This window comes from Rana temporaria, chromosome 2 (assembly GCF_905171775.1).
Source record: "Rana temporaria chromosome 2, aRanTem1.1, whole genome shotgun sequence".
In the NCBI taxonomy this organism is placed as follows: Eukaryota; Metazoa; Chordata; class Amphibia; order Anura; family Ranidae; genus Rana; species Rana temporaria.
In genome coordinates, this window is record NC_053490.1 from 452,224,813 (window position 1) to 452,250,517 (window position 25,705).

The 25,705-nt window shown below is 42.6% G+C and overlaps 1 protein-coding gene across 1 annotated transcript in view; it reads left to right on the plus strand.

Annotated features, from left to right (window-relative positions):
* The window catches only part of SUPT6H (SPT6 homolog, histone chaperone and transcription elongation factor), a 68,120-nt gene that overhangs the window by 5,351 nt on the left and 37,064 nt on the right, over positions 1 to 25,705 (plus strand). Inside the window, exons 2-10 of the mRNA XM_040338516.1 lie at positions 10,135 to 10,269; positions 13,824 to 13,997; positions 14,433 to 14,503; positions 15,398 to 15,602; positions 18,837 to 18,921; positions 20,040 to 20,310; positions 21,980 to 22,081; positions 24,361 to 24,477; positions 24,805 to 24,894. Coding sequence (XP_040194450.1) covers positions 10,155 to 10,269; positions 13,824 to 13,997; positions 14,433 to 14,503; positions 15,398 to 15,602; positions 18,837 to 18,921; positions 20,040 to 20,310; positions 21,980 to 22,081; positions 24,361 to 24,477; positions 24,805 to 24,894 — 1,230 coding nt within the window. The 5' untranslated portion in view covers positions 10,135 to 10,154. The remainder of the gene's footprint in view (positions 1 to 10,134; positions 10,270 to 13,823; positions 13,998 to 14,432; positions 14,504 to 15,397; positions 15,603 to 18,836; positions 18,922 to 20,039; positions 20,311 to 21,979; positions 22,082 to 24,360; positions 24,478 to 24,804; positions 24,895 to 25,705) is intronic.

A 25,705-nucleotide genomic window follows, 5' to 3' on the forward strand; every position in this document is an offset into this window, starting at 1 on the left:
ATGAGCTCAGGTCAGGGGCATTTTCTGAAAGCAGTGGGCCTGTGTGCAGGATCATAAGTTGGGCTCCCACAGCTGAGGAAAAGTGTGGCGCGAAGCACGGCAGCAAAAGTTGGGTGTGATTTTTCATTGCGCTGAATACTGGATGTGGTTTAAAGGGACACAGAGTTTCGGGGTTCAGTAGTAAGTGACACAATGGTTCAGGAATAATGTCAACAAAATTCCCAGAAGCTCAACAGTAATTCCACAAATAGTCACCTGGTTGTGTTTTTTTCAATCACAGTGAAATCCCTTCTTTCTGAGATTGGTAGTGGCAACCAAGCGAGTCATCTTCCTTCAGATGGTGGGCGGGGCTAGCAGGACTGTGATTGGCTTTAGCAGTGACCAATGACAGTCCTACTCCTTCTGGAAACAGGGACCGCCCCCCCCACCAGAACTGCACCCAATCTCTTCCCCATCACACAATCTGATTATTGCAGCAACAGTTTGAGAACTAAACCATGTTTCCCATCTTTTACAATGTGTGTGTGTGTGTGTGTGAGACTGTGTACAGTGCCTCCCCCTCGGTGGAGCGTGCAAAATTCTGAAATTTGAATGCCTTAGTGTCTCACTGACACTTCCCTGTACTGCTCTGCTGATGGGGAGGGAGTCGAGTGCCGGCAAAAGAGGTTGGCGGCACCAGTTCCGGGGTAGCCTACACCTGCACTATTGGGTTATTTGTGCATATAAAAAAAAGCATAGATGTGATTACCGTATATACTCGAGTATAAGCCAAGGCACCTAATTTTACCCCAAAAAACTTGGAAAATGTATTGACTCGAGTATAAGCCTAGGGTGTCCATGCCCATGCCTCACTTTCCCCATGCATAGACTGATGTTTAACATGGGAGTCTATGGAAGGGGACCTACGGCCGGCACCAGGTCCCCAAAGTCCGGGAGATCAGGCGCAAAAAGGTGACTCGAGTGTAAGCCGAGGGGGGCATTTTCAGCACAAAAAAATGTGCTGAAAAACTCGGCTTATACTCGAGTATATACGGTAATTTGCAGCCAGTGTACTTTAAAATTCTGGTGTTGCTTCTATTTTTCCTGGCTAGTAGGCTCTATGTTCAGTAGCAACTTTGGACATAATGTTATATTTTGCTGGTAGTTTTGGCATGCATAACTGCTTTGCTGGTCTTATTTTACCTGCAATAAAGAAAGTGGCATACTTAGTCATTTGAATGTGAAGACCGACCACAGACCACAAATTGTTCCACTTATAAATTCTTTAAAAATACTTGTAAACTTCCGCAAAGTGCCTTAATGCGTCTTTGTTCTAGCCTCCTGTAAAAGGACCTTATCATTGAATGTCTTCCAAATTCAGCCAGTTTTGTGCAAGCTATATTGCTGTAAATTTTTTAGCTGCTTTTGCAGGTTAAGACACAGGTCACAAATATGTTTTTATTGTATGTCTACACTTAAATATTAAACAGCGGCCTTTAAAAAAAAACCTGCAAGACCATGGCATATTGTGCTTGTATGAATCGCATACTAGCACATTATGAAATGATAACCGTAAAACAAAGACATCCAGCGGTGCGCTGTCAATGCTAACAGGGCTTTCCTCTTCACCCGGTGTTCCTTCTGGGTTTGCGTGCTCCTTTCATCTGACTGGCCGAGCCACGATGACGTCACTCCCGCACATGCATGTAGGAGTCACGACGCACAGCTCTGAAGCGACAGCACAGGTATGCCGTTCCTTTAGAGTGCATGTGCCGGTGATGTCATTGGCTGCTTGCTAGAATATCTCCTAAACGTTGCATGTTTAGGAGATATTCACTGTATCCACAGGTAAACCTTATTATAGGCTTACCTGTAGGTACAAGTAAAAAACAAAACGTTATTTCCGCCTTAAAGAAAAACTTTTAAGAGAATAACATACATGCTAAAATTCCTGGTTTCTTCTTAACCACTGGCTTACTGGGCACTTAAACGCCCTTCCTGCCCAGGACAATTTTCAGCTTTCAGCGCTGTCATGCTTTAAATGACATGCAACACTACCCAAATAAAATTGTTATCATTTTTTTTTCACACAAGTAGAGCTTTCTTTTGATGGTATTTAATCACTTCTGGGTTTTTTAATTTTTGCTAAAAAACAAACAAAAAAGAGAGAATAAACAGTTTCATAGTTTGTTATAAGATTTTGAAAATGGGTAATTTTTCTTCATTAATGGTTGCTGATGAGGCTGCACTGAAGGATCGCCCCCTTACTCTGATCTGTTATCAGCCGAGTCTCATTGGCTCAGTGATCAGAGCGTGCCGCGCAGGCAGCACTTGCATGGGAGGACGTCTATTGATGCCCTCCCAGCAATTAAGGCCTGTGCTGTAGCAAATCATGCACCCTTGGCCTTAACACTTTTGCGGGGGTCAGGGATACTCTTAAAATTGCACAGGTTCCCGACCTACAGACAAAACGTGCTGCTCTTTAGCAGACCCATGGGGGTGCCAATTATTCTTAATGGCCCTTCCACACATCTGAAAAATGCTTATGTTATCACTTAGGTGAAACTGCATGATGTTGCAGCACAATTTAAAGGGAAAAAAAAGTCTGGCACTTCGTTATCTGCATTTCTGCTGGTAGGGCAGGCCATTGAAATGGGTGGGCTGCCCTATTTGCGGAACCTGCTTCACGCTGATGTGAACCTAGCCTTATTGTAAACAAACAAGAAGAAGGAAACAGAAACTATATTGGGTTAATAAAGAGGAACAGAAACAATGTTGGTAGTTTATGCATAGAAATCTGTCATGTTAAATCAGATGAAGGTCACATTACAAATACCACAAACCCAAACAGTTTTTTAAAGTGATTGTAAATCCTAGCAAAAGAAAACCCTGCAAGACAAAGGCATGAATTGCTTACCTTACATCGATGTCCCCGCAGCGGTCCTTGTACACCCCTCCAGCCGACAACATCCCGGAGTTACTTACAAATATCACGGTCTCCAGCGATGTGATTGGCCGGAGCCGCGATGATGTCACTCCCACGAATGCACCGGTAACGGCACACTCACTGAGGTGTCGCCGTGGTGTCCTCGGGCCTTTTCGTCCATTTCCGAAGGATCTCGGGCGCCCTCTGGCCGCATGCGGTATTGCATGCCATTGAAGTCAATGCGGAACAAATAATTTTTCTTTCCATTGACTTCAATGGGGAAACTCGCTTTGATATGCGAGTACTTTGGATTCTGAGCATTCACCTAGAACGTATTATGCTCGTAATCCGAGGTTCCACTGTATTTTTCTGTTATAATATTTTTGAGCTATAAGAATACAGTCGTAGCATTCCCATGCAGGGGATACTATCAGAAGGTATAGCATAAAATATACAAATATGGAGTGTCTTTTAAAACATAAACTGTAGAACAACAGTGACCCTCCGACCAGAGCCAGGGGTCAACACGGGGGGCCTGAGCCTTAGGGCTCAGGGGCTGGAGTGTGGAGCAATCCACAAGAATGGTGTCAAACAAAACTTAAACCGGACACACAAGAAAGGAGGAAAAAATTAATCGGCAATAGGCATTGCATAAAAAGTGTGTTTTAAGGCATAAACGTTGAATAGTAACTCTCGGACCAGAGCCGGGGCTCAACACGGGGTGCCTGAGTCTTGGCTCAGCTTGGGACCTGTAGTTTGGAGCAATCCACAAAAAATTGGGTACCTAATATTGATATCGGTGAAACCTAATGTAAACTGATATTTTCTGCTGGAGAGCTTGAGCTTTTGAAAAATAGACTTACTGGTTGGTTTACCAGATGAAAATAGAAGTAAGCCCCAAAAAAGAGAGAATTGGTAGACAATCCCCTTTAATTCCCGGCATCGCTATCAGTGATGTAACCGACAAGCTTGGTTTATATGCTGACGACCTCGTCCTTTATATGCCAGATACCACAGCTTCTTTGGATACTGCTATGCACTCTATTGATGGATATGGTACCTTTTCTGGTTTACGAATAAACTGGCAAAAGTCAGCACTAATGCCACTCTGTCCTTACCTGCTTGGCTCCGACTTCTATCTTCTATGATCTGGAACATATACTAAGGAGACTGAGATCCCAGGTGTGGTTCATAAGCGTGCACAAGACCAAGCTTAGCTGCACTCTTGGACCCACTTCAATCAGGTTTCCGCCCAGGCCATGGCACTGAAATTGCACTTCTCAAAATATGGGATGATGCCCTCGAAGCAGCAGATGACGGAGAATCATGTCCCCTGGTGCTGCTGGATCTTAGTGTAGCATTCGACACTGTAGACCACAAAACTCTACTCATTCGCCTTAAAGGGGTTGTAAAGGAAACATTTTTTTTTCATAATAAGCATCCTTTACCTGCAGACATTCCTCTTTTCACTTCCTCATTGTTCGTTTTTGCTCAGAAGTCGCTCTATTTCTTCTCTGTTCTTTTCACTTCCTGCTTGTCTGATTTTACTCACCATTGTGAAGGGAGGCTTTACTGCGGTGGTCAGTGACGTGCTCACCCCCTCCTGGGAACTACATCTGTGTGGCAGGACGCTCTCTACGTGTTAGAGACTTCATGGAGGTGTGAATTGCTGTGCCGCAATTCATACTGGGAAATGTAGTTCTTACATGAACGAGCGATGCAAACCAGGAAGTGAATGAGAGAACATAAACTAGAATGCTGGAGGTGATATAGATGAAGGAATTTAATAGGTATTTACCAGTTTTTTAACAGAATCATTACACTATTCTATCCGTCTACCTTGCAGACATTTTAGGCACATTTTTTTTTCCCTTTACAACTCCTTTAAAGAAGTAGCAGGAGTCAGACGCAGACCTACCTTGGTTAGCATCCTTCCTAGAAAATCGTTCAGACAGTAAATTTAGGAGTCTTCACCTCTGAAACTCGCACAATTTTTTGCGGAGTCCCTCAAGGATCACTCCTGTCACCCGTGCTCTACCTTCGCCCACTCCTCAAAATCATCAGTAAACAGGACCTGTGCTACCACTTATACGCTGACGACACTCCACTCTACTTTCGCATCACCGGAAAAAAAGATACATATAACGGTCTGGAAAAATGCCTCGCATTGATCGATGATTGGATGACTGAGAGTTCCCTCAAACTCAATGGATCCAGAACAGAACTTCTTCTCCTCCACGCAAACCGAAAGACAAAAGCTGAGACTTCATAAACACCACCATCCTCGGACAGATGATCACCCCAAGCACCAAAGTCAAAAGTCTCGGAGTCATCTTTGGCTCTGAAATGTCGATGGATGCACAAATAGGATCAGTAGTCAGTGGATCCAACCATCTCTTCCGACTGCTGTGTAGACTCATCCCCTTCATCCCATAGCAGTAGTAGTTGGAACTATGATCAATTCCCGGCTTGACTACGCAAATTCTCTCTATAGTGGACTACCTAAATATCAGATTTTGCATCTACAAGTTGTCCAGAACACGGCAGCCAGATTGGTAACGGGGAAAAATCCCTGGGAATCCATCACCCCTTCACTGAGGACCCTTCATTGGCTAACCGTAAAGGATAGGGTCACATTCAAGACTCTCTGTCTTACCCACAAGTGGACACAAGGAAACGCGCCTCAATACTTGTGTAAGAAAATAAAGCATTACACCCCCAATCGCCTTCTCCGACCAACCAAAACCTCCTCCACATCCCCAAGTCCCGCTACAAATCAAAGGGAGAACGAAGATTTGCAGTCCAAGGACCACGGCTATGGAACGCTCTGCCCACAAACATCCGATGGTTTTCTTCCATATGGGCTTTCCGGAAAAAACTTAAGACTCTCTTCTGAAGGATAAGGACGATGCTGGATGGAAATAAGCGCCTTGAGGCGATTCAGTTCGCATTTGTAGCGCTGTACAAGTTATTCACTCACTCAAGGTCGCACGTTCTGAGGTGATGGTCCATTATTTTGGGGGAGCACCTGTGTGACAGTGTGTGACAGCACAGTTATAGATCCCTCACTGGGCTAGTAGCATTCCAGGAATGCTGCTATTTGAATATTGCATGCACTGAAGCACTTTGGAGTATTCATTATATGCACTGGAGCACTTAAAGAATATTTATACAAGGACTTGTGTGTCAATATATATTTATCCTTTAGGATTTATTGTTTATCACCATTTTTTTTATATATATATTTATGCATGTTTTTGCACTGTTGCATGATTATGCGATTTGCACTGTACATTTAATTTTCTGGTATTTTTATCATTTTGTATCGCTTACTCGCCAGTTTTTTGTAGTGGTGTGCGCACTACTAAGTTTCTCATGCTGTGTTTTGTTTGTTCATTTAATTTGGCACACATTTATGAGAGTTTTTTCACGCTAGCCGCTTTATTTATATTGATTACATTTAAGCCTATAGGAGTGGCGACTCGCAGGATTATTGCTGTTACATTAAAAAAAAAACTGACACCATCCACTCACCAACCCCCCCCCAATAAATATCTATCTATCTATATCGACACAGTCCACACCTCATCAGTGCTGCATATTGGTGCCACTGTCACATGACATAAAAAGTATCGGTGTTGGCGAGTACTTGTACTCGGTCTTAAAGTGGTATCGGTGCAACCCTACGAACTACCCTACAAAGACCTAAGAGTGAGGTCGGCATTGCACTGCCAGATGTCTACTTTTACTACCTGGCGGGCCAACTAAAGCACATCTATCTACAGACCAGCCTATAGGGGCAGCGGCTCATATACTATATGTGCTAAAAATAACTAACCTTTTAGTGGGATTGGAAGCTCCTATATCCAATAGGTTTAAATCCAAACTACCTATTCTAAATCTAGCTAGATCTGTGTGGTGGGAAGTAAAGAAGCTGTCTCTGTACACTGATAACCCCCTGGAATTACCTCTATAGGACAATCCAATGTTCCCACACCTTACAACATTGGAGAACAGACCAGTCTGGAAGAGAATTTGAGATTCTACATTGTCTGATGCAGGGCTTGACAAAATCCGGGCACCAGGTCGCAATTGCAACAAGAAATTGTGACCTGGCTCCCGCGCCCCCCGGTAATCGAGGCAGCGGCCTCAGTTACCGACTGTCGCGGGCCCGCCGCCATCGTGAGGTGGGGGCGCACGGAGGCACAGGATCCCGTGTCTCTGTGCGCCTCCCCACGATCGTGGTGGGCCCGCAACGGCCGGTAATTTAGGCAGCGGCTTTGCAGCCTTGTGAAGACCCAAGCTTCCTTCTGTGACCTGGCGCCATCTGGTGGTGGCTGTTGGCATTACAAGTAAAACAGCAGTTCTAATGTTTTTTTTTTATTTTTTACTGTTTTCACTGCCTTCTCCTTCCCTCTAATTAGAACCCCCCCAAACATTATGTATATTTTTTTATTCTAACACCCTAGAGAATAAAATGGCGATCGTTGCAATACTTTCTGTCACACCGTATTTGCGAAGTGGTCTTACAAGCGCACTTTTTTTGGGAAAAAATACACTTTTTTTAATTAAAAAATAATACAACAGTTAAGTTATCCCAATTTTTTTTTTATATATATATATATATATATATATATATATATATATATATATATTGTGAAAGATAATGTTACGCCGAGTAAATTGATACCCAACATGTCACGCTTCAAAATTGCGTCCGCTCGTGGAATGCCGACAAACTTTTACTCTTCAAAATCTCCATAGACGACTTTTAAAAAATTCTACAAGTTGCATGTTTTGAGTTAGAGGAGGTCTAGGGCTAGAATTATTGCTCTCGCTCTAACGATCGTGGAGATACCTCACATGTGTGGTTTGAATACCGTTTACATATGGGGGCGCTACTCACGTATGTGTTCGTTTCTGCACGTGAGCTTGACGGGGTGCGTTTTCTGGCTCCTAACTTTTTGAGCTGGCTCCTAGATTCCAAGCAAATTTGTCAAACCCTGGCTCTGATGTTTATGACAATGGTACCATACAATCCTTTGACTATTTACATAGACATTTTGATATAGCCCATAATGCTTTTTATCATTGCCTACGGCTTAGGCATGCCCATTATGCTCAATTTGGCACCCAAAACTCCTCCATTTCTACTTCTCCTCTGATTGGGATATTACATTCACAAGGCCCGACGGGATTAATATCTAGCTTATACTTTCATCTACTGAGTCTCAATCTGTGTAGTGCCCATTCTTGCCAGGGCATGCTGGCAGGAGATCTGTTTGGATTTAGAGAAGGAAGACTGGGAGGAGGCATGTGCATCTCGCCTAGCCGCCTCTCCAGCAGCTAATAATAAACTCATTACTTATACAATTGTATATCATACTCTGGTGTGACTACATGCAATGGGATGCCTCCCTACCCCCGCTTGTATATGTTGTGGACACTTGGGAGCAGATTTTAACCATCTGATGTGGTTGTGCCCAGTGATTGTGGTTTTCTCCGCTCACACCTGAGGTGTGTCTTTTGGGCTTATTATATGAAGAGTTACGGACTCATCCTTTTTAGAATGCTTTTTGTATCAATCCTTATTTTTGGTTTGGAAACAGATGGCAATTAGATGGATGCAGCCCACTCCCCCCTCTAACACAATGGCTGCGTGCAGTTAGCGAGATATTGTCTTGCGTGAACATTTTTTTTATATGGGCACTGGGGTTGCCCCGCAAATATATAGTAAATACAGTAAAGTATGGAATGTTTGGCGCTCCTCAGATCTTGCCATTACTAGTGACTAATATGTGCATGGACTTGGTGTATTTTGGTCCATATGGTCGATTAGTTTTTTTGAGTGGAATGTGTTCTTGTGCTGATCGAGGCCATAAATGCTATATTTTATTTTATTTTTCTAAAATGTATGAGATTACTTGGTTCTGTACTTTTTTTGTTTTTCTTTTTGCAGTGTAAAGTATTAAAAAAAATGTTACGCTGCAATATAAAGTTTGCTTTTGGGTTTAAAGGGATTGTAAAGGTAAAAGTTTTCACCTTAATGCGTCCTATGCATTTAATGTTAAAAAAACTTCTGACAATACCGCCCCCCCTCACGGTAGCGTGTCTGCAAGGACTCCACTCCATGCGAGCTTGCTCGCATTAAGGTGTGGAGTGGTTGCCTGGAGAAGCCGAGACAGCCGCCGAGGGACCCCAGAAGAAGCAGTTCGGGGAAAACTCTGTGCAAAACGAGCTGCACAGTGGAGGTAAGTAGTACGGTATAACATGTTTGTTGTTTTAAAAAAAAAAAAGTGTTTTCTTTACTGATCTTTTAATAATGCTTTTTAATTAGATTAGTTGTGGTCACTTCTGCTATGGTTATTTCACATCAGTGGCATCAGTTTACTCGAATATGACCTCACTGGATTCTTCAAACGCTATATAAAAATAAGCTGTATCCCCCCCCCCCCCCCTCTTCATCCTCCCCCTATTTCTCTCTTTCTTTTCTTACCTCCTTATATTCTAGCTTTCCTACACCTCCTTAAGGAAAATGTGAAAATTGGAGGGGGGACTGGACCTCTCGGACCTCCGGTCCTGTTCCACATACACATCCATACTACCACATCTACTACATGACAAAAGCAGTTGGAGATCTATCAAGGCTGCTACTCATTATTTAAGGGGAAGCCGTATTGGCTCTCGGGCTATGTACCTTCTGCCATCTTGGAAAGACATGGTCCCAGTGGGGAAACGTTAATGATAAAAGCGAATGCGATGCCCTGTCATGCTATTATTTCTCTTGATGCCTTTTTTAATGCATGTGTGGACTGGGTTGTCTATGCCGTAATGACTGAAAATGCTATGGCCCGAGACGGGCGAGTCCCTCTGTTTACAAATAAAAAAATTTGAAAAAAATAAAAAAAAAGCTGTAGTGATGGGCTACTTGGAGAAAAAAACTGAAAAGATCTTGTTGTTGCAATTTCGGTCTTTGTCTTTTCCTGTCCCCCTTCCTTGATCTTCATTCCTGCAATCCTATCACTTTGCCGGTAAGACGATGCACAAGAGCAGAGAAGTGCTGGGTTCATTTCTTACCACTAGTCTATTGCAATCAATATCTGCCCATCCGTCTCTTCTCTATAGATACAATTATCTGTTGTATTGCATGGGCTCAATGATTTTACATAAAACATCCTAATTTCTGAGAGATGACCAATATATTATAAGTATTTCATATTTTGTTTCAGAAATCACACATATATTCAAAATGAACATGTCTGATTTTGTGGAGAGTGAAGCCGAGGAGTCTGAGGGAGACTACAATGAGGATGGAGACGTTGTACAGAGACCTACCAAGAAGTTTGTAGAAGATGATGATGATGGTACGTATTTAAGTACTGGGACAATAATTTATCCATGAACGGGGTACTGATGGGATGCAGGATGTCCTCCCCCCCCTTTTTAAAGTAAACGGGGGCTCGGGGGGGCCGCTAATCCTCTGATGTTTTTTCACCTTAATGCGTAGAATGCATTAAGGTGAAAAAACATGAACCTTTTCCACCCTTTTAAGAGCAACACTGGTAACTACATTGGCTGGCATACATCTGCCACAAAATGGATTTTGAACCCCAGTTTTAGAAACCCTGCTGTAGGCATATGCCTTTCCTCAGGGTTTGACAAATTTGCTTGGAATCCAGGAGCCAGCTAAAAAAGTTAGGTGCCAAAAAACGCACCCCGCTGCGCAAATACGGTGTGACAAAGTATTGCAACGACCGGCATTTTATTCTCTAGGGCGGGAATATGCAATTAGCGGACCTCCAGCTGTTGCAGAACTACGATTCCCATGAGGCATAGCTAGACTGACAGCCACAAGCATAACACCTAGAGTCCGAGGCATGATGGGACTTGTAGTTTTGCAACAGCTGGAGGTCCGCTAATTGCATATCCCTGATCTAGGGTGTTAGAATAAAAATGATATATAATGTTTGGGGTTTCTAATTAGAGGAAAGTAGATGGCAGTGAAAACACATTAGAACTGCTGTTTTGCTACTTGTAATGTAATGTAATGTAATGTAACCTGTAATGCCAACGGCCACCACAAGATGGCGCCAGATCACAGAAGGAAGCCGAGGCCTGCAGAAGGTCGCAAAGCCACGCCCCCCCCTTTCTTATCAACCTACAATTTTTTTTCAGTTTTTGAATGTCAGAATACAATAGCTGATGTGAGATCCCTTCACCCATGGTGTTCCATGTACATGGAGCACTCTGTAAGATTTCTCTCCTAATTGCTGCTAAAAGATGGCGCAAAAAGCTTCTAGTATTCTTGGAGTCTTAAACTAGTGTGCAAGGAGCCCAAAAAAAAAGTTTTGTGGTTTTTGAGTGCGGCAGAAAAAAAGCGTTAAACACAAACTACTTTTTTTTTTATTTTTTTTTTTTTCAAGCTTTTTTTTTTTTCTTGTTTGTGTACTGTAAAAATGCTAATAAAACTTAATGGTTTAATCACCATTTTTTATCCAGCGTTTTTTTTACTAGCTTTTTTTTATAAAAAATGCTAGGGGTCATGGAGCCTTAAAGGGTCACTAAAGGAATTTTTTTTTTTTTTAGCTAAATGGCTTCCTTTACCTTACTGCAGTCCTGGTTTCATGTCCTCATTGCTCGTTTTTGCTCTGATGATGCTGTAATTCTGCTCTGTTGTGGACACTTCCTGGTTGTCTGGCTCCGTATGAAAAAAGTCATGGGAGACTTTCGTTTCGTTTTCCTAGCCATGACTCTCTATGGCACTGTCCAGCACAGAGGCATAAAATAACATGCAAAGACTAAACTAGTTTCACTTTTTTTCTTTTTGCATCTTGGAGGCATATTATATGATTGCTTTTTATCTATTTTTAATCGTTTTTAAAAGGAATCAGTTAACTATTATGTCTCTATACCCTGTAAACAGTCATTTCAGCAAAAAATGTTTTTCCTTTAGTGATCCTTAAACCACTTGCCGACCAGCCGCCGTCAATATACTGCGGCAGGTCGGCTCGATTGCAGGAACCACCGAAGGTGGACGTCGCTTTGTGCAATAGAGTGGGCGCACGCACGGTGCCCACAGCGTGTGACCAGGGGCCGCGATGTCCGCCTGCCACCCGTGATCGGGTCAATGTAAACAAACCGATCCCGTTCTGTTAGGGGAGTGGAGTGATCGTCTGTTCCTAGTGATTAGGAACAGCTATCGCTCTCTACTCCGTCAGTCCCCCCCCCTCACAGTTAGAAATACCCTTAGGGAACAGGCTTAACCCATTGATCGCCCCCTAGTGTTAAAGCGGAGGTCCAACCGCTTTTTTTCTTTTTTTTTTTTCTTTTTTTTTTTTAATAGACATACTGCAGCTGCTGACTTTTAAAAAAAAAATGACACTTGCCTGTCCAGCGCGCCCGCGATGTCAGCAGACGAGGCTGAGCAATCGCTCGGTCCTCGGCTGCTTCCGCCGCTATCCTCGGCCTTGCGGCTTCACTGCCCGATTTCCTACTTCGCATGCGCGAGGATCGTGGTGCGCCGTCGCTGGTCCCCGCTCTCTCCTGGGAACAGTGTTTCCCAGAAGACAGCGGGGGAGGTGACGTGACGAGGCTCGACTCCTGCGGGAGTCGGAACACTGAAAGTGGTGCAAATTACCTGTCTCAGACAGGTATCTGCACCCCCCTGAAAGGTGCCAAATATGATACCGGAGGGAAGGAGAGATCCAAAAAGCGGAGGTTCACTTTTTTTTGTGAACCTCCGCTTTAACCCCTTCCCTGCCAGTGTCATTTATACAGTAATCTGCATTTTTTTTTTTTTAAAGCACTGATGGCTGTATAAAAGTTGCCACCGCAATGTCGCAGTCCCGCTAAAAATTGCTCATCACCGCCATTACTAGTAAAAAAAAAAAAAATCCATAAATCTATCCCCTATTTTGTAGACGCTATAACTTTTGCGCAAACCAATCAGTATACACTTATTGCGATTTCTGTGGCGGAGCGGACTGTCCTGTATCTGCCCATTTATCTGAAGCGGAAAGTGCCTGGTAGCTACGGGCTGAGAGAGAGCAGGGGATTCAAGCACCCATACAGGACAGCTTCCGTTCACGCTCCTTCATGTACTTTTTGGAGCGACAGGCATTTTGCTACAAGTGACAGAATGCTCAAACATGAACAAGGGCTATTGTAAATCCTTCGGGAATAACAAGAAGATGCAAGATCTGTCTTTATCCTTAAAATGAAAATGGTGAGCTTGATGTAAGCAAGTATATTCGTATGTATTAGGACCTTTGACCCATTGTCGATGGCATCAACTTGGGGTCAGTTTGACATTCCTCCTGAGATCATTTAGAATTCATTGTGGGGTGTATTTGAACTGCAGTTGACATACATGTGAACTGCGTTTGACCTGCTTCTAGTAGGTTTTGCACTTTTGTTAACTGGCATAGGAATGCAAAAACACAATTTGAAACAAAATGTACCCTGCTGATACAGGTCCAAAATGTGTCAAAAACCTGGAGTGTTTATGCTCTCATGGATTCTCATGCAGCATTTGTTAAAGCGGAGTTCCACCCAAAAGTGGAACTTGCGCTCATCTGATTCCTCCCCCCCCCTCAGGTGCTACAATTGGCACCTTTCGGAGGGGTCTGAATACCATTCTGACAGGTATCCTTTCCCACTTCCCGGACTTCAGGACAGGTAAGTGTCCATTATTAAAAACCTGCAGTATGTGTAGCTGCTGGCTTTTAATTTTTTTGGGCGGAACACCGCTTTAAGCAAGGTTATTGATTGGATCGATTTATATATAGCAACGGGGTCTCTGGAAGAGAGGTTTCAAGCTTGCATATGAATTATGAATATAGAGCATTATTTATTTTTGCAGTTGCGTTTATTTTTTCACAATTTTTTCTTTTCTTCTTCTTTTTTTTTTTTTTAATAGATGAAGAGGAGGAGGAGGAAAACCCAGAGGACCAAGATGAACAAGGAAATTTGAAAGGTTTTATTAACGATGATGATGATGATGAAGACGAGGAGGAAGAGGAGGATGGGGGGGGGGCAAGAAGTGGTTCTGAAGGATCAGAGGCTGAAGTTGTTCACAAGCCAAAGAAACGCCGTAAGTTGTTTTGAAACATTGAAAGCATCATTTAGAGCCCTTTCACACTGGGGCGTTGGCGGCTTCGCCCCTTACCGTCGTCTCAGCGGCGCTTTTGGGCTGCTAACGGGGAACTTTTAACCCCCGCTAGTGCCCAAAAAAGGGGTTTAAATCGCTGCTGCATCAGTGCTTTGCCAGCGCTTTGGCGGCACTGCCCATTGATTTCAATGGGCAGAGGCGCTTTAGGAGCGGTGTATACCTAAAGCATCTCAAAGAAGCTGCTTTACGGACTTTGACGTCCTGCCAGCGCACCGCTCCAGTGTGAAAGCCCTCGGGCTTTCATGTTGGGGTGACGGGAGAGGGGCTTTACATCGCTTTAGTGCCTGTAAAGCACCTCAGTGTGAAAGGGGTCTTACAGTTACATTGTCATTAATATCACTTTCTGTGAACTTGCAGCATTCGATGACAGACTGGAAGATGATGATTTTGATCTAATTGAGGAGAACTTGGGTGTGAAAGTCAAACGTGTAAGTAATGCCTAAAGCATGTTATATACTTTGATATCAATTTTCTTTTTAACTACTTCAGCCTGGAAGGATTTTCCTGACGGGCCATTTTTGCGGTACGGCACTGCCTCGCTCTAACTGACAAGCGCGCAAGCGTGCGACGTTGTACCCAAAATTGACCCCCCTTTTTTTTTCTTTTTTTTTTTTCTGCATTTTTTTTTTTTTTTTTTGGTGGTATTTGTTCACCTATGCGTTTTTATAATTTTTGTTGCGCTATAAACAAAAAAGAGCGTAAATTTAACAATATTAACTTTTTGCTATAATAAATATCCCCAAATTTAAAAAACTATTTTTTTCCTCGGTTTAGGCCGATATGTAATCTACATATTTTTGGTAAAAAAATATTGCAGTGAGCGTATATTGATTGGTTTGCGCAAAAGTTATAGCGTCTACAAAATAGGGGATATGTTTTATGGCATTTTTTTTTACTAGTAATGGCGATCTGCGTTTTTGATTTATTTTTTAATTTTTATTGGGACTGCGACATATCGGACACTTTGACACTTTTTTTTTTTTGGGGGGGGGACCGCTGACATTTTATACAGCGATCAGATCTAAAAATAGCCACTGATTACTGTATATATGTCACTGGCAGGGGAAGGGGTTACACACAGATCCCCATTCTGGCTCTGTCGGGAGCGATCTCGCGGCTGATCGGCGGACATCAGGGCCGCTAGGTATGCGCATTGGCTCCTCAGCACCGCGGCGGGACGTGCCCACCCCGTTAAAGCGGCCACCGTTCAGCTACGGCGATTCGCGCAGGGGAGCCATTTTGGTCGACAAGCAGTTGATCTCAGATATTGGCAGTCAATTTGTATACAAGAGCTGTATTTACCTGGCTCTTTACCAATACAGCAAAAGTTCAGACGTGTGCGAAAGATGTCCGAAGACGAGGATGAGGAAGAAGATGCAGGAAGGGAGGAGCATGAGAAGGAAGTCATTGCTGGAGAAATCTTTGAAGAGGGAGATGATGAGGGGAGGCATGAGGGGAGGCACGAGTCTGCTGACCAGCCACTTATAGATGGTGATGGAGAGGAAGAGGATGATGATGAAGAGTCTGGTAGGTCTTTTTAAATGTGCTTGCCTAATGTTAATGAGTCAAAGTAAAATTCAGTAGAAACACAGAATACCCCCACTGGCAACCACCTATACTAATCACAAAAAATATATAAGATATTGCGCCAAAGTATTATAATAATAATAATAGTGAAACCTGCTAACACAACAATAAGACAAAAATTGTAACAAGGGTGCAAGAGTGATAGAGTGTAGCGCTGAGTATAAGATGAGATAACCCCACTCTATAGCATAGAAATGCTAAATACAATATGAGAACCAATGATGTGTGCAAAACACTGTACCCATACAAAAATATTGTGTGTGTGTACACAACATAAATTCATAAACGCTGCTGATCATAATGGTGAAAAACACAAAAAATAAGAACTGAGGGTGACATAAAAGACCACTGCGATAAAGAAATTAATCAAATAATCGCTGAATGGAATAAATAGAGTCCAAAGTGAATTCCGTGACATCCGTCACTATGGGATCATCAATAAGTGTCCAAGTGGAATATCACAAATGGTGTGAAGAAATTATCAATAACTTCAACTGATCTTTATAAGCAGGGGTGGTGTGCTGTTCAGAAACGTCACCAGGGAGTGCCTTCATCTTTGGGCTGGGGGGAGAAATAAGTACTCTTACCCCCCAATGTGGACCCAACTCGCCCTACAGTGGTGGATCGCTTGCGCTTATGTCCAAATCATGGACTCGAGGGAACCAGATCTGCAGGTCATCTCTCTTATCCACGGCACCTCCTCCAGGATTGGTAACTCCAAAGCAGGGACCCGATATGGCGGGATAGAATATCCAGATCAAAAAAACTTTCCCAGATGTCAAACGTATGAAAAGGGAAGGGAAATCCTCCACCTAGTGTAAATCCAAAAAACTGAATTTATTAAAATCTTAAGCTCCACAACTTAAATGTTATAAAAAAATCCAAATAAAATCTAAAACGAACAATTCAAAAGCGTGGTATGGGCAGCTGGAGCTAGCATATGGGCAGCTGGTCATACGCTAGCTCCAGCTGCCCATACCACGCTTTTGGATTGTTCGTTTTGGATTTTATTTGGATTTTTTATAACATTTAAATTGTGGAGCTTTTTAAGATTTTTATAAATTTTAGTTTTTTGGATTTCCACTATGTGGAAGATTTCCCTTTCCTTTTTATATGTTTGACATCTGGGAAAGTTTTTTTGATCTGGATATTCTATCCCGCCATATCGGGTCCCTGCTTTGGAGTTATTAATCCTGGAGGAGGTGCCATGGATGAGAGAGGAGATGACCTGCAGATCCGGTTCCCTCGAGTCCCTGATTTGGACATAAGCGCAAGCGATCCACCACTGTAGGGTGAGTTGGGTCCACATTGGGGGGTAAGAGTACTTATTTCTCCCCCCAGCCCAAAGGGACCAAGGGTGTCTCAATTGTGTTCAACAATGCCCATGGTATAGATTACAGGAATTCCACTTGTCATTACCTTACCTTTTTTCATCCCCCTGAGGAGAAACCTTCCAAAAGCGACGGTAACTCGGATTCATTTAATCCATGGGATAAAATTCCTGCATGACGCTGTTTAAAATGTTTCTTCTACCTATGCTATACCTAACCTGTGTGTGTGTGTGTGTGTGTGTGTGTGTGTCTGTCTGTCTGTCTGTCTGGGGGGGGATGGTTTACTTTTTTTGTTTTTTAACTCTGTTCACGTGATCTGCAGCTTTAGCTTAAAGTGGTTCTAAAGGCAGAAGTTTTTTTTTATCTTAATGCGTTCTATGTGCAGAAGCCCCCCTAATACTTATCTGAGCACCCATCTAGATCCAGCTATGGTGCATGAGAGACTTGACTGTCTGAGACCCCGGGATGGGACCAGTCAGTGGGAAGATAGCTGTACTAACATCACATAAAGTGGTTCTAAAGGCAGAAGATTGTTTTTATCTTAGTGCATTCTATGCATGAAGATAAACAAGCTTCTGTGTGCAGCAGCCCCCCCTAATACTTACCTGAACCCATTTTGATCCAGTGATGTTGCATGAGAGACTCGGCCGTTCCGGGACTCTCCCTCCTAATTGGCTGGGACACAGAAGTGGGCGCTATTGCATCCTGCTGCTCACAAAGTTGGTGGGCCAATGAGAGGGAGGGGGCCAATGCTCCGTGTCTGAATGTACGCAGAGCTTTGGCTTGGGTGCCCCCATAGCAAGCTGCTTGCTGTGGGGGGCGCACAGCAGGAGGGAGGGGCCAGGAGCACTGGCGAGGGACCTGAGAAGAGGAGGATCTGGACTGCTCTGTGCAAAACCACTGCACAGAGCAGGCAAGTAGAACATGTTTGTTTTTTAAGCAATAAAACACCAACACTTTAATATCACTTAATTTGTGCCAGTCAGCGGCTGCTGCAGGGGAGAGGGTGTGCTAACAGTGGGGACATGGGAGCCTTTAAGTGACATTGCAGCTCCTGGCATTCCAAGCCATTGTTGAGCGCTCCCTCTCCCCTGCAGCCACTGCTAATTGACATGACACAGAGGATCTTGTGACTGGAGTGGGTATTTTTTTACACATGTTAGCCAGTGTGGGTAGCAGGAGGGGGAGTTAAAGTGGAATTTTTGCTTGACAATAAACCAAGTTTAAGGGCTCAATCAGACATGCACCAACACCCGTCCACCGTGCTGAGCAGATTTTGCTGCACAAACGCAGCCCATAGAGGTGGATGCAGACACAGGGGTTACATGGACACGGTTGCATGTCAAAACCTGATATGCGGGCAGAAGCAAGCGCACAAATCTGAACGCAGACATTAGGGTTGATTAACTAAAGGCAAAAAGACGGTGCAGTTGCTTCGTAAATAAGGGTAAATCTCCATTTGCAAAGAATACCTAATCGCGTGCATGAAAAAAAAAGCAATTTGCTTGCACATGATTACATGATAGAAGTCCAGCAGAGCTTCTGCTCATTTACTAAGCTCTGGACCAACTGCAAAGTGCACACTCTATTTACCTTTAGTAAACCAACCCTATGCATTCAGATCTGTGCCACCCTCTCCAGCCTGTATTTCAAATTTTGATATTCAATTGTGCCTGTTGTCTACTTCCACCTCCTATAGGGCTGCCTGTGCAAGGCTCTAAGGTGTATGCAGATGCACCAAAAAGCAGCTCAGCACGAAGGACTGATCTCAGTACCTGTCTGAGCCCTAAGACAAAAGTGTAGCAAAGTGCAAACTTGATATGTTTTTTTTGTTGCTTTGCAGACATTGACGACTTTATTGTTGATGATGATGGACAACCGATAAAAAAACCTAAATGGAGAAAGAAGCTTCCGGGATATACTGATGCGTAAGTTTTGACACTGTAATGTTCTAAAAGGATAGCATTTGCTTATCCATAGTACTTAAAGCATGACTAAACCCACTAGCTTTGAGTTTCCTAAAAGTGAGCTCAAGTTAGAATTATTCAATAAATGTTATTGATACAGCATTAAAACCAAAAATGTAATATATTGCAGCTTATTAATCGCTAATTGTGGCTGCATTAGCTTTCTTTTTGTAGGTTTTTGCCCTCTGTTCTCACCTGGTGATCTGACCAGTAACATTGATAGAATACAAAGCTGCCTTTAAATGGCTGTGTGGTGCTCAGCACAACACTATTTTGTTCTAATTGTGAGACATTGTCTCATCTCACATCTATAACACAGTGCTGTATACTGTTTTTTGTAGCCGAGACTACGTACAGTCTTTAAATCTTTATTCAAGGCTTTTCACAGATCGGACCACTCTTACAATACACTGCTTCTAGGTTCTCTCATGTTTTGGACTCATTGGGGAACTCCCCCTTGATCTCTCCTACAAGATGGCCTTCTTCGTGGTTCTCTTGTAAGAAGCCATTTCTGATCCTTCCTTCAAGCATACATTTGTCTTGTGCCCAAGGAAGGATTCTCTTTGTCCTGCTGACAGGGCCTCATAAAGGGCGCTCTGCTTCACAAGCTACTATTGCTATATGGATAAGGCAACGCTCTACCCAGATCAGTGAGCGTTTCCCAGACACCAAGCCTCTGCTGCCCAGCTTTGTAAGGCCAGTATTCATGTACGATTGGGATAAAATGAAATTTGACTTGCCTGTAAATTCCATAGCTAGGGGTAAAGTAAAAGACACAGACACTCGGTGTACAATCACCTGGACGGTAGTAGCTTATAACCCAGGGTCAATGAATATCCAACCCGTTCTGCACTCTAAGATATGAAATTTATAGATCAGTCAAAATTATTTTCTCTTCATTAATGTAATGGTGTCCCTCCCCAAGTCTGTTATTTATTTTAGTCTGCCTGAGAAATATTTTGCTTTCCCGTTATATATTGTAAACTTTAGATTTTAGCTCATTTTGTTTCAGTAATTTTCAGTATAAGTAGGACTTTAATGTCACTTTTGATATCATTTTTTTTTTTTTTTTTTTCCAGTGCTTTGCAGGAAGCCCAGGAGATCTTCGGTGTGGACTTTGATTTTGAGGATCTTGAAAAGTACAATGAGGAAGATGAAGAAATGGAGGAGTATGAATATGAAGATGAGGAAGCAGATGGAGAAGTGCGTGTTCGCCCCAAGAAAACTGCCAAAAAGCGCGTGAGCAGGCGAAGCATTTTTGAAATCTATGAACCTAGTGAACTGGAGAGTAGCCACTTGACTGATCAAGACAACGAGATCCGATCAACAGATCTCCCAGAAAGATTCCAGGTACGTACTGCATGCTTTCTTCTTGGCTTGGCATGCATCTTGAATTTTAAGTTCTAAATATAATGAACGTAATCTTTCTCACAACCACAGGCTTGCTTGAATGAATGAATGAATGAATGAATGACTTGTATAGCGCAACGCATGCGAACTGAATCGCCTCTGGACGCTTTTTCCAGCCAGTATCTGCTTGGCTGGGGCGGTCATTTTTACCCCGTAGGATCATGACACGCTAGGGACACACAGTCATACACACATATATACATATATACATATATACTGGGCCAATTTTTTGACGAGATCCAATTTACCTACCAGCATGTCTTTGGAGTGTGGGAGGAAACCGGAGTACCCGGAGGAAACCGGAGTACCCGGAGGGAACCCACGCAGACACAGGGAGAACATGCAAACTCCAGGCAGATGGTGTCGTGGTTGGGATTCGAACCAGCGAACCTTTTTGCTGCTAGGCGAAAGTGCTATTCACTGCACCACTGTGCTGCCCTATATTGGGTAATTGACAGCTTGTGTAATGTGTTTGTTTTTCTGTTCACAATATGATCAATGCTCGTGAATTTGCATGTGCAATATTTTCAGTAGCCTGTGTTTTTTTTTTTTTTTTCCTCTTTGTCTCCAATCAATAAGAGGAGGCTTTGTCTTTGTTCAGAAAATACAAAGCTGCCTGTGAATAGCTGAGCAACTCGCAGCCCAGCTCAATATTTTTTTTCTTGTAGTTTGACAAGAAGTCTCCGCTACACTGCTGAAACACAATGCTATATACAGCTGCATGTGTTGGTGAAAGAAATGGTTTCGTTGGACCCGCTTAATCCAAATGAATTTAAAGTTCACTAAAACTTTGCTTCTTTTTTCACTGCAGATTTTAAAAATAAATTAGCTTGAATTTCTGCTTTAAGGGCACAACTGATGGCAATATAAAGCCCTTTCTATAAATTTCTTATTGCTGGCGGGCCCTATCCTTAGTCCGATTATGACTGTGACGTTCCTTTGTCAAACCTTGTCTGACTGGTCAAATGTTTATTCAGAGATCTACTACTGCTTCGGTTGATCCTTCATCTTGAGAATGCATGAAGCAGAGGGCTGTAGCATTAAATGTCAGTTCATATGCATAAGGCACTTTGGCTAAAGTGCAGAACTGCTGAAACTCCTCCTATAGAAAGCATTTGATCCTCATGTCCTTTGAGAGAAGGTGTAACTTTGGGCCAGCTCTTGAAAACATAATCAGGGATGCTACTGGTGGCAAGGGGCACCCTTCTTCGTCAGCGAAAAAAACCTAAGAATCGGACTGTTAATGGGTGCAACTAACGGACGTGGGAGAGATGCCTGTCTGTCCCTGCCTTATATCCATCCTTGTAGCAGCAGGACTTATTCTCCAGAGGTCTGCTGTGCCCCTATTGATTTTTTTGAGAGCAGATTTTTTTTTTTTTAACCGGTCTTAAATGTTAAATTTAAACTTTCTTTTTTACTGCTGCCCTTAATGTACTGGATATGAACAAACCCATTTTGCTTCCCTTTAACATGTTTTGCATCAAAGGGCATTAAATTATCACATTGACTTCCTGTTACTGGCAAACAGTACTGACTCCTGTAGTTGTGTTCCATTCTTAACTAGGTACCTCAGGATAGCTGCATAATATATATATTTTTTGTTCTTTAGCTACGTACCATTCCAGTTAAATCTGCTGAAGAGGATGAGTTGGAAGAAGAGGCTGAATGGATTTACAGAAATGCATTTTCTACACCAACAATCTCTCAACAGGTAACCTACTGGTCTTGTGAATGATCCTTAAAATAACCACCTTTTTATTTGCAGTTTGTTTTTCTTGTGATCTTTTATACAAGTGGTTCTCGACCAACATGCTGCAGCCTCCTTCCTTCCATGCCATGGCTTCCTGTGTGCTTCAGTCTACAACCAGGGATGGCACCAAGCTTTGCATATATACAGTGGGGGAAATAATTTTTTACGTTTTGCAGATTTTAAGTTTTCCCACTTACAAAGTAATTAAGGGTCTATTCATTTTTTTTAATCATGCTGTATTTCAAATGATTGAGACAGAATGTCACCCAAAAATCCCGAAAAAATACATGATACAAATGTTATTATAGGAAAAACAATCAGCGCGAACAACCAATATGAATAAACAAAATGAAATGCTAGCTGAACACAAATGGGTAATCACAAGCCTATAGAAACAATACAAAAACAATGGGTATCTGCAGCGCAAATAAAGTAATAAATGAAACGGTGATCTGCAAATCCCATAAAGTCCCTCGTGAAAAAGGCGAGTTTGAATCCTCTGCTGGTAAACGTGACAACAGAATCCTCCTCCACACACACAATGTGCTTACCAGAAAAGATTGACCTCTCTGTGGGAGAAGGTCATGTGAGCATGTATCCAACAAGGGATAATACGAAATGACCATGCAGCAGGAGTGTCTCCAAACAGGTGAGCAGCAAAACCAGGGCTGGCTTGCAGTGTCCGTGATCTCCACTAAAAGTTGCTGGGTGAAATTGCATTGGAGTGCATGACCAAAAAAAATAAAGGAAACGATCTAAATGGCCTCTATATGTATGTTTGAATAAAAGGAGCGCGACATATATAAAGGTATACGCTAATTGTAGCACAGGGATAAAACAAAAATATCGAACAAGCGGGGAATGTTTTTTTTTTGGAGTTTGGGTTTAACTATATATAATTTTTTTTTTTTTTCTTTTTTACTAATCGTATTAGTAAAAATCGTATTTATATTACATAGGGAACAAAAAGTCCCCTTTGTGATATTGTTTGAGACCGCTTTAATAAGACATCTGGTGTATTTTAGATCCCTGATTTCTCTTCTCTTAATGCCACAGCAGCCAAGAAAAGCAACATCTGAAACTTAAAGTAACATTATACACATCGCTTCTGAGTTATTTGTATCTAAAAGACGAATGTACTGGCGTTCAGTCCGGTAGTGTGTGTAAACCCACTCTTGGTGGCAGTAAAATGGTTAACCATGTTGCAACAATTTCTTTATGCCTTTTTGTTGTCCTTGGAGCAAAAGAAGGTAACCCTAGGCGCGGTGGACATCAGTTGTCATTTTTGCACCCTGTTCTAGCCCCTTCCTCTGTGAATGCAGATGTGAAAGCTCTGTATCGGTTTTATCTGGGTGACAGGGGTGCACTTTGGCATCTTCTCCTTGTGTGCCAGTAGACATTTTCCCGAGACTGAAAACACATCATGTAAGTTGGAGTCCAGCAGAGGCTTTCTGAACCAAAATCCCTAACTCCTCTGTCCTGTGAACCCCGGTGCTGGGGATGCATGCTTGACTCAAAAGCTGAATTCTAGACTGCCAGGAGGTACCAGTGGCCCCTCTCTACCTATGGCAGCAGAGTGATGGCATGGATTCCAGGACCAACACAGAGCCCAGGGGAGATGGCGGCAGCAGCATGGCTGAGTGGAGGACACCTACATGGAATGACACACATCTAACACTGCAATGGGCTGGGCAGATTTGTTGCCTGCCTACTATGTATGTCTGATCTATCTTGAAGTCATATATTGATCTACGTCAGGGGTCTCCAAACTTTCTAAGCAAAGGGCACGTTTACTGTCCTTCAGACTTTAGGAGGGCCGGTGGAAGTAGAAAATGTCCTGGTGTCCGGTGGGAGTAAACCATGCCTTGTCTTTAGTGTCAGTGGAAGGAATAGTGCCCCATTGTTGCTGTCAATGGAAAGAATTCTGCCCCAGCATTGCTGTCAGTGGGAGAAATAGTGCCCCATCGTTGGTGTTGGTGGGAGGAATAGTGTCCCATCATTGGTGGGAGGAATAGTAGCCCATCGTTGGTATCAATTGAAGGTGCCCTTTTGATAGTGCTCCATATGCCCCATTGTTGGTGTAAGTGGATGGAATGGTGCCCCAAGGGCCAGATAAAGGCAAGCAAAGGGCCCCAGGGCCGCAGTTTGGAGATCTCTGATCTACATGATTAGATTGGCCTACACAACAGTTTTTTTTTTTTTATTGTAAAATCTCCCGTTTAAATTTCTTTCTCTAACAGGAGAACTGGGATTACCTGGAACGTGGACAAGTTACTGCTAGTTTTAGCCGCAAAGGACCTAGCACTATACAGAAAATCAGAGAGGCGCTTAATTTCATGAGGAATCAACACTTTGAGGTATGTAACCTGCAAATAACGAAATTAGCTTGGCATGCCTAATCTACTGGTTTGACATGTTCAAAATGTGAAAATTATGAGAAGCAATGCCTGTAGGTCTCTTTCTTTCTTTCTTTCTTTCTTTCTTTCTTTCTTTCTTTCTTTCTTTCTTTCTTTCTTTCTTTCTTTCTTTCTTTCTTTCTTTCTTTCTTCCTTCCTTCCTTCCTTCCTTCCTTCCTTCCTTCCTTCCTTCCTTCCTTCCTTCTTTCTCCTTCTTCCTTCTCCTCCTTTGTTGAATTGATAGGCACTCCCTCATCCTAACAGTGACATTATGTGCCTTTTTTCCAGGTACCCTTTATTGCATTTTACAGAAAAGAATATGTGGAACCGGAGCTCAATATTAATGATTTATGGCGAGTCTGGCAATGGGATGAGAAGGTAAAAATGTTTTGTTTTTATAATCGGATATTTCACTTATAGTTGGTTGATCCTAGCTGTACTATGATGGATACTTCATACTGTTAGACTGTTTGTCTACCAGGGCCATTTTTTTCATTTTTTATGTTTTTGAACCTATTTAAAATACACTTTTGAATATTACTTAAACCCCCAAACAAGTATATATTTTCTGAAAGAATAAAATACTGATTGAAGTTTGTCACATGATCTTAATGTCCATGTTTATCAAATGCCAATTTTTTTGATAAGGTATAAAAGATGTACCCCGCCCCCCAACATAAAATTGCACACACCTCTAAAATGGTGACCGTCTTTGGTACCCTAAATTGTCAATAGGCTTCGCTTTAAAAGCCTATATAGGTTATTAGTTTATAGTTAATTGTTAATGATGGGCCTAGAGCTATTGCTGTCTGATGCTCGTGGGTTTTAATATGTATATAATATATACATAATTGACTTTATTGCTATCACGTTGGAGAATGGTAGCTTTGGTGGGCTGTAGAAGTGATTGAATCTCTTGAAGCTGCCTAAATCATTTCCACATGAAAGCCCATTAATTACAAATCTAAGCACACCCCCCAATAACGTACCTGGCTCTTCTTTTGATCCAGTGCTGTGTCCAAAAGCAGAAACGCTGCTTTCTCTCCTCGCAGAACAGATAGGCAATAGCGGCAGTCATTGGCTTCTGTTGCTGTTATTTGGGGTGGGGCCAAGCCGCGCTGTGTGTCTATGGATTTTTTGATTTAGTATGGTTATTCTATTTATTCTAATTTCAGCTATATGATTTACA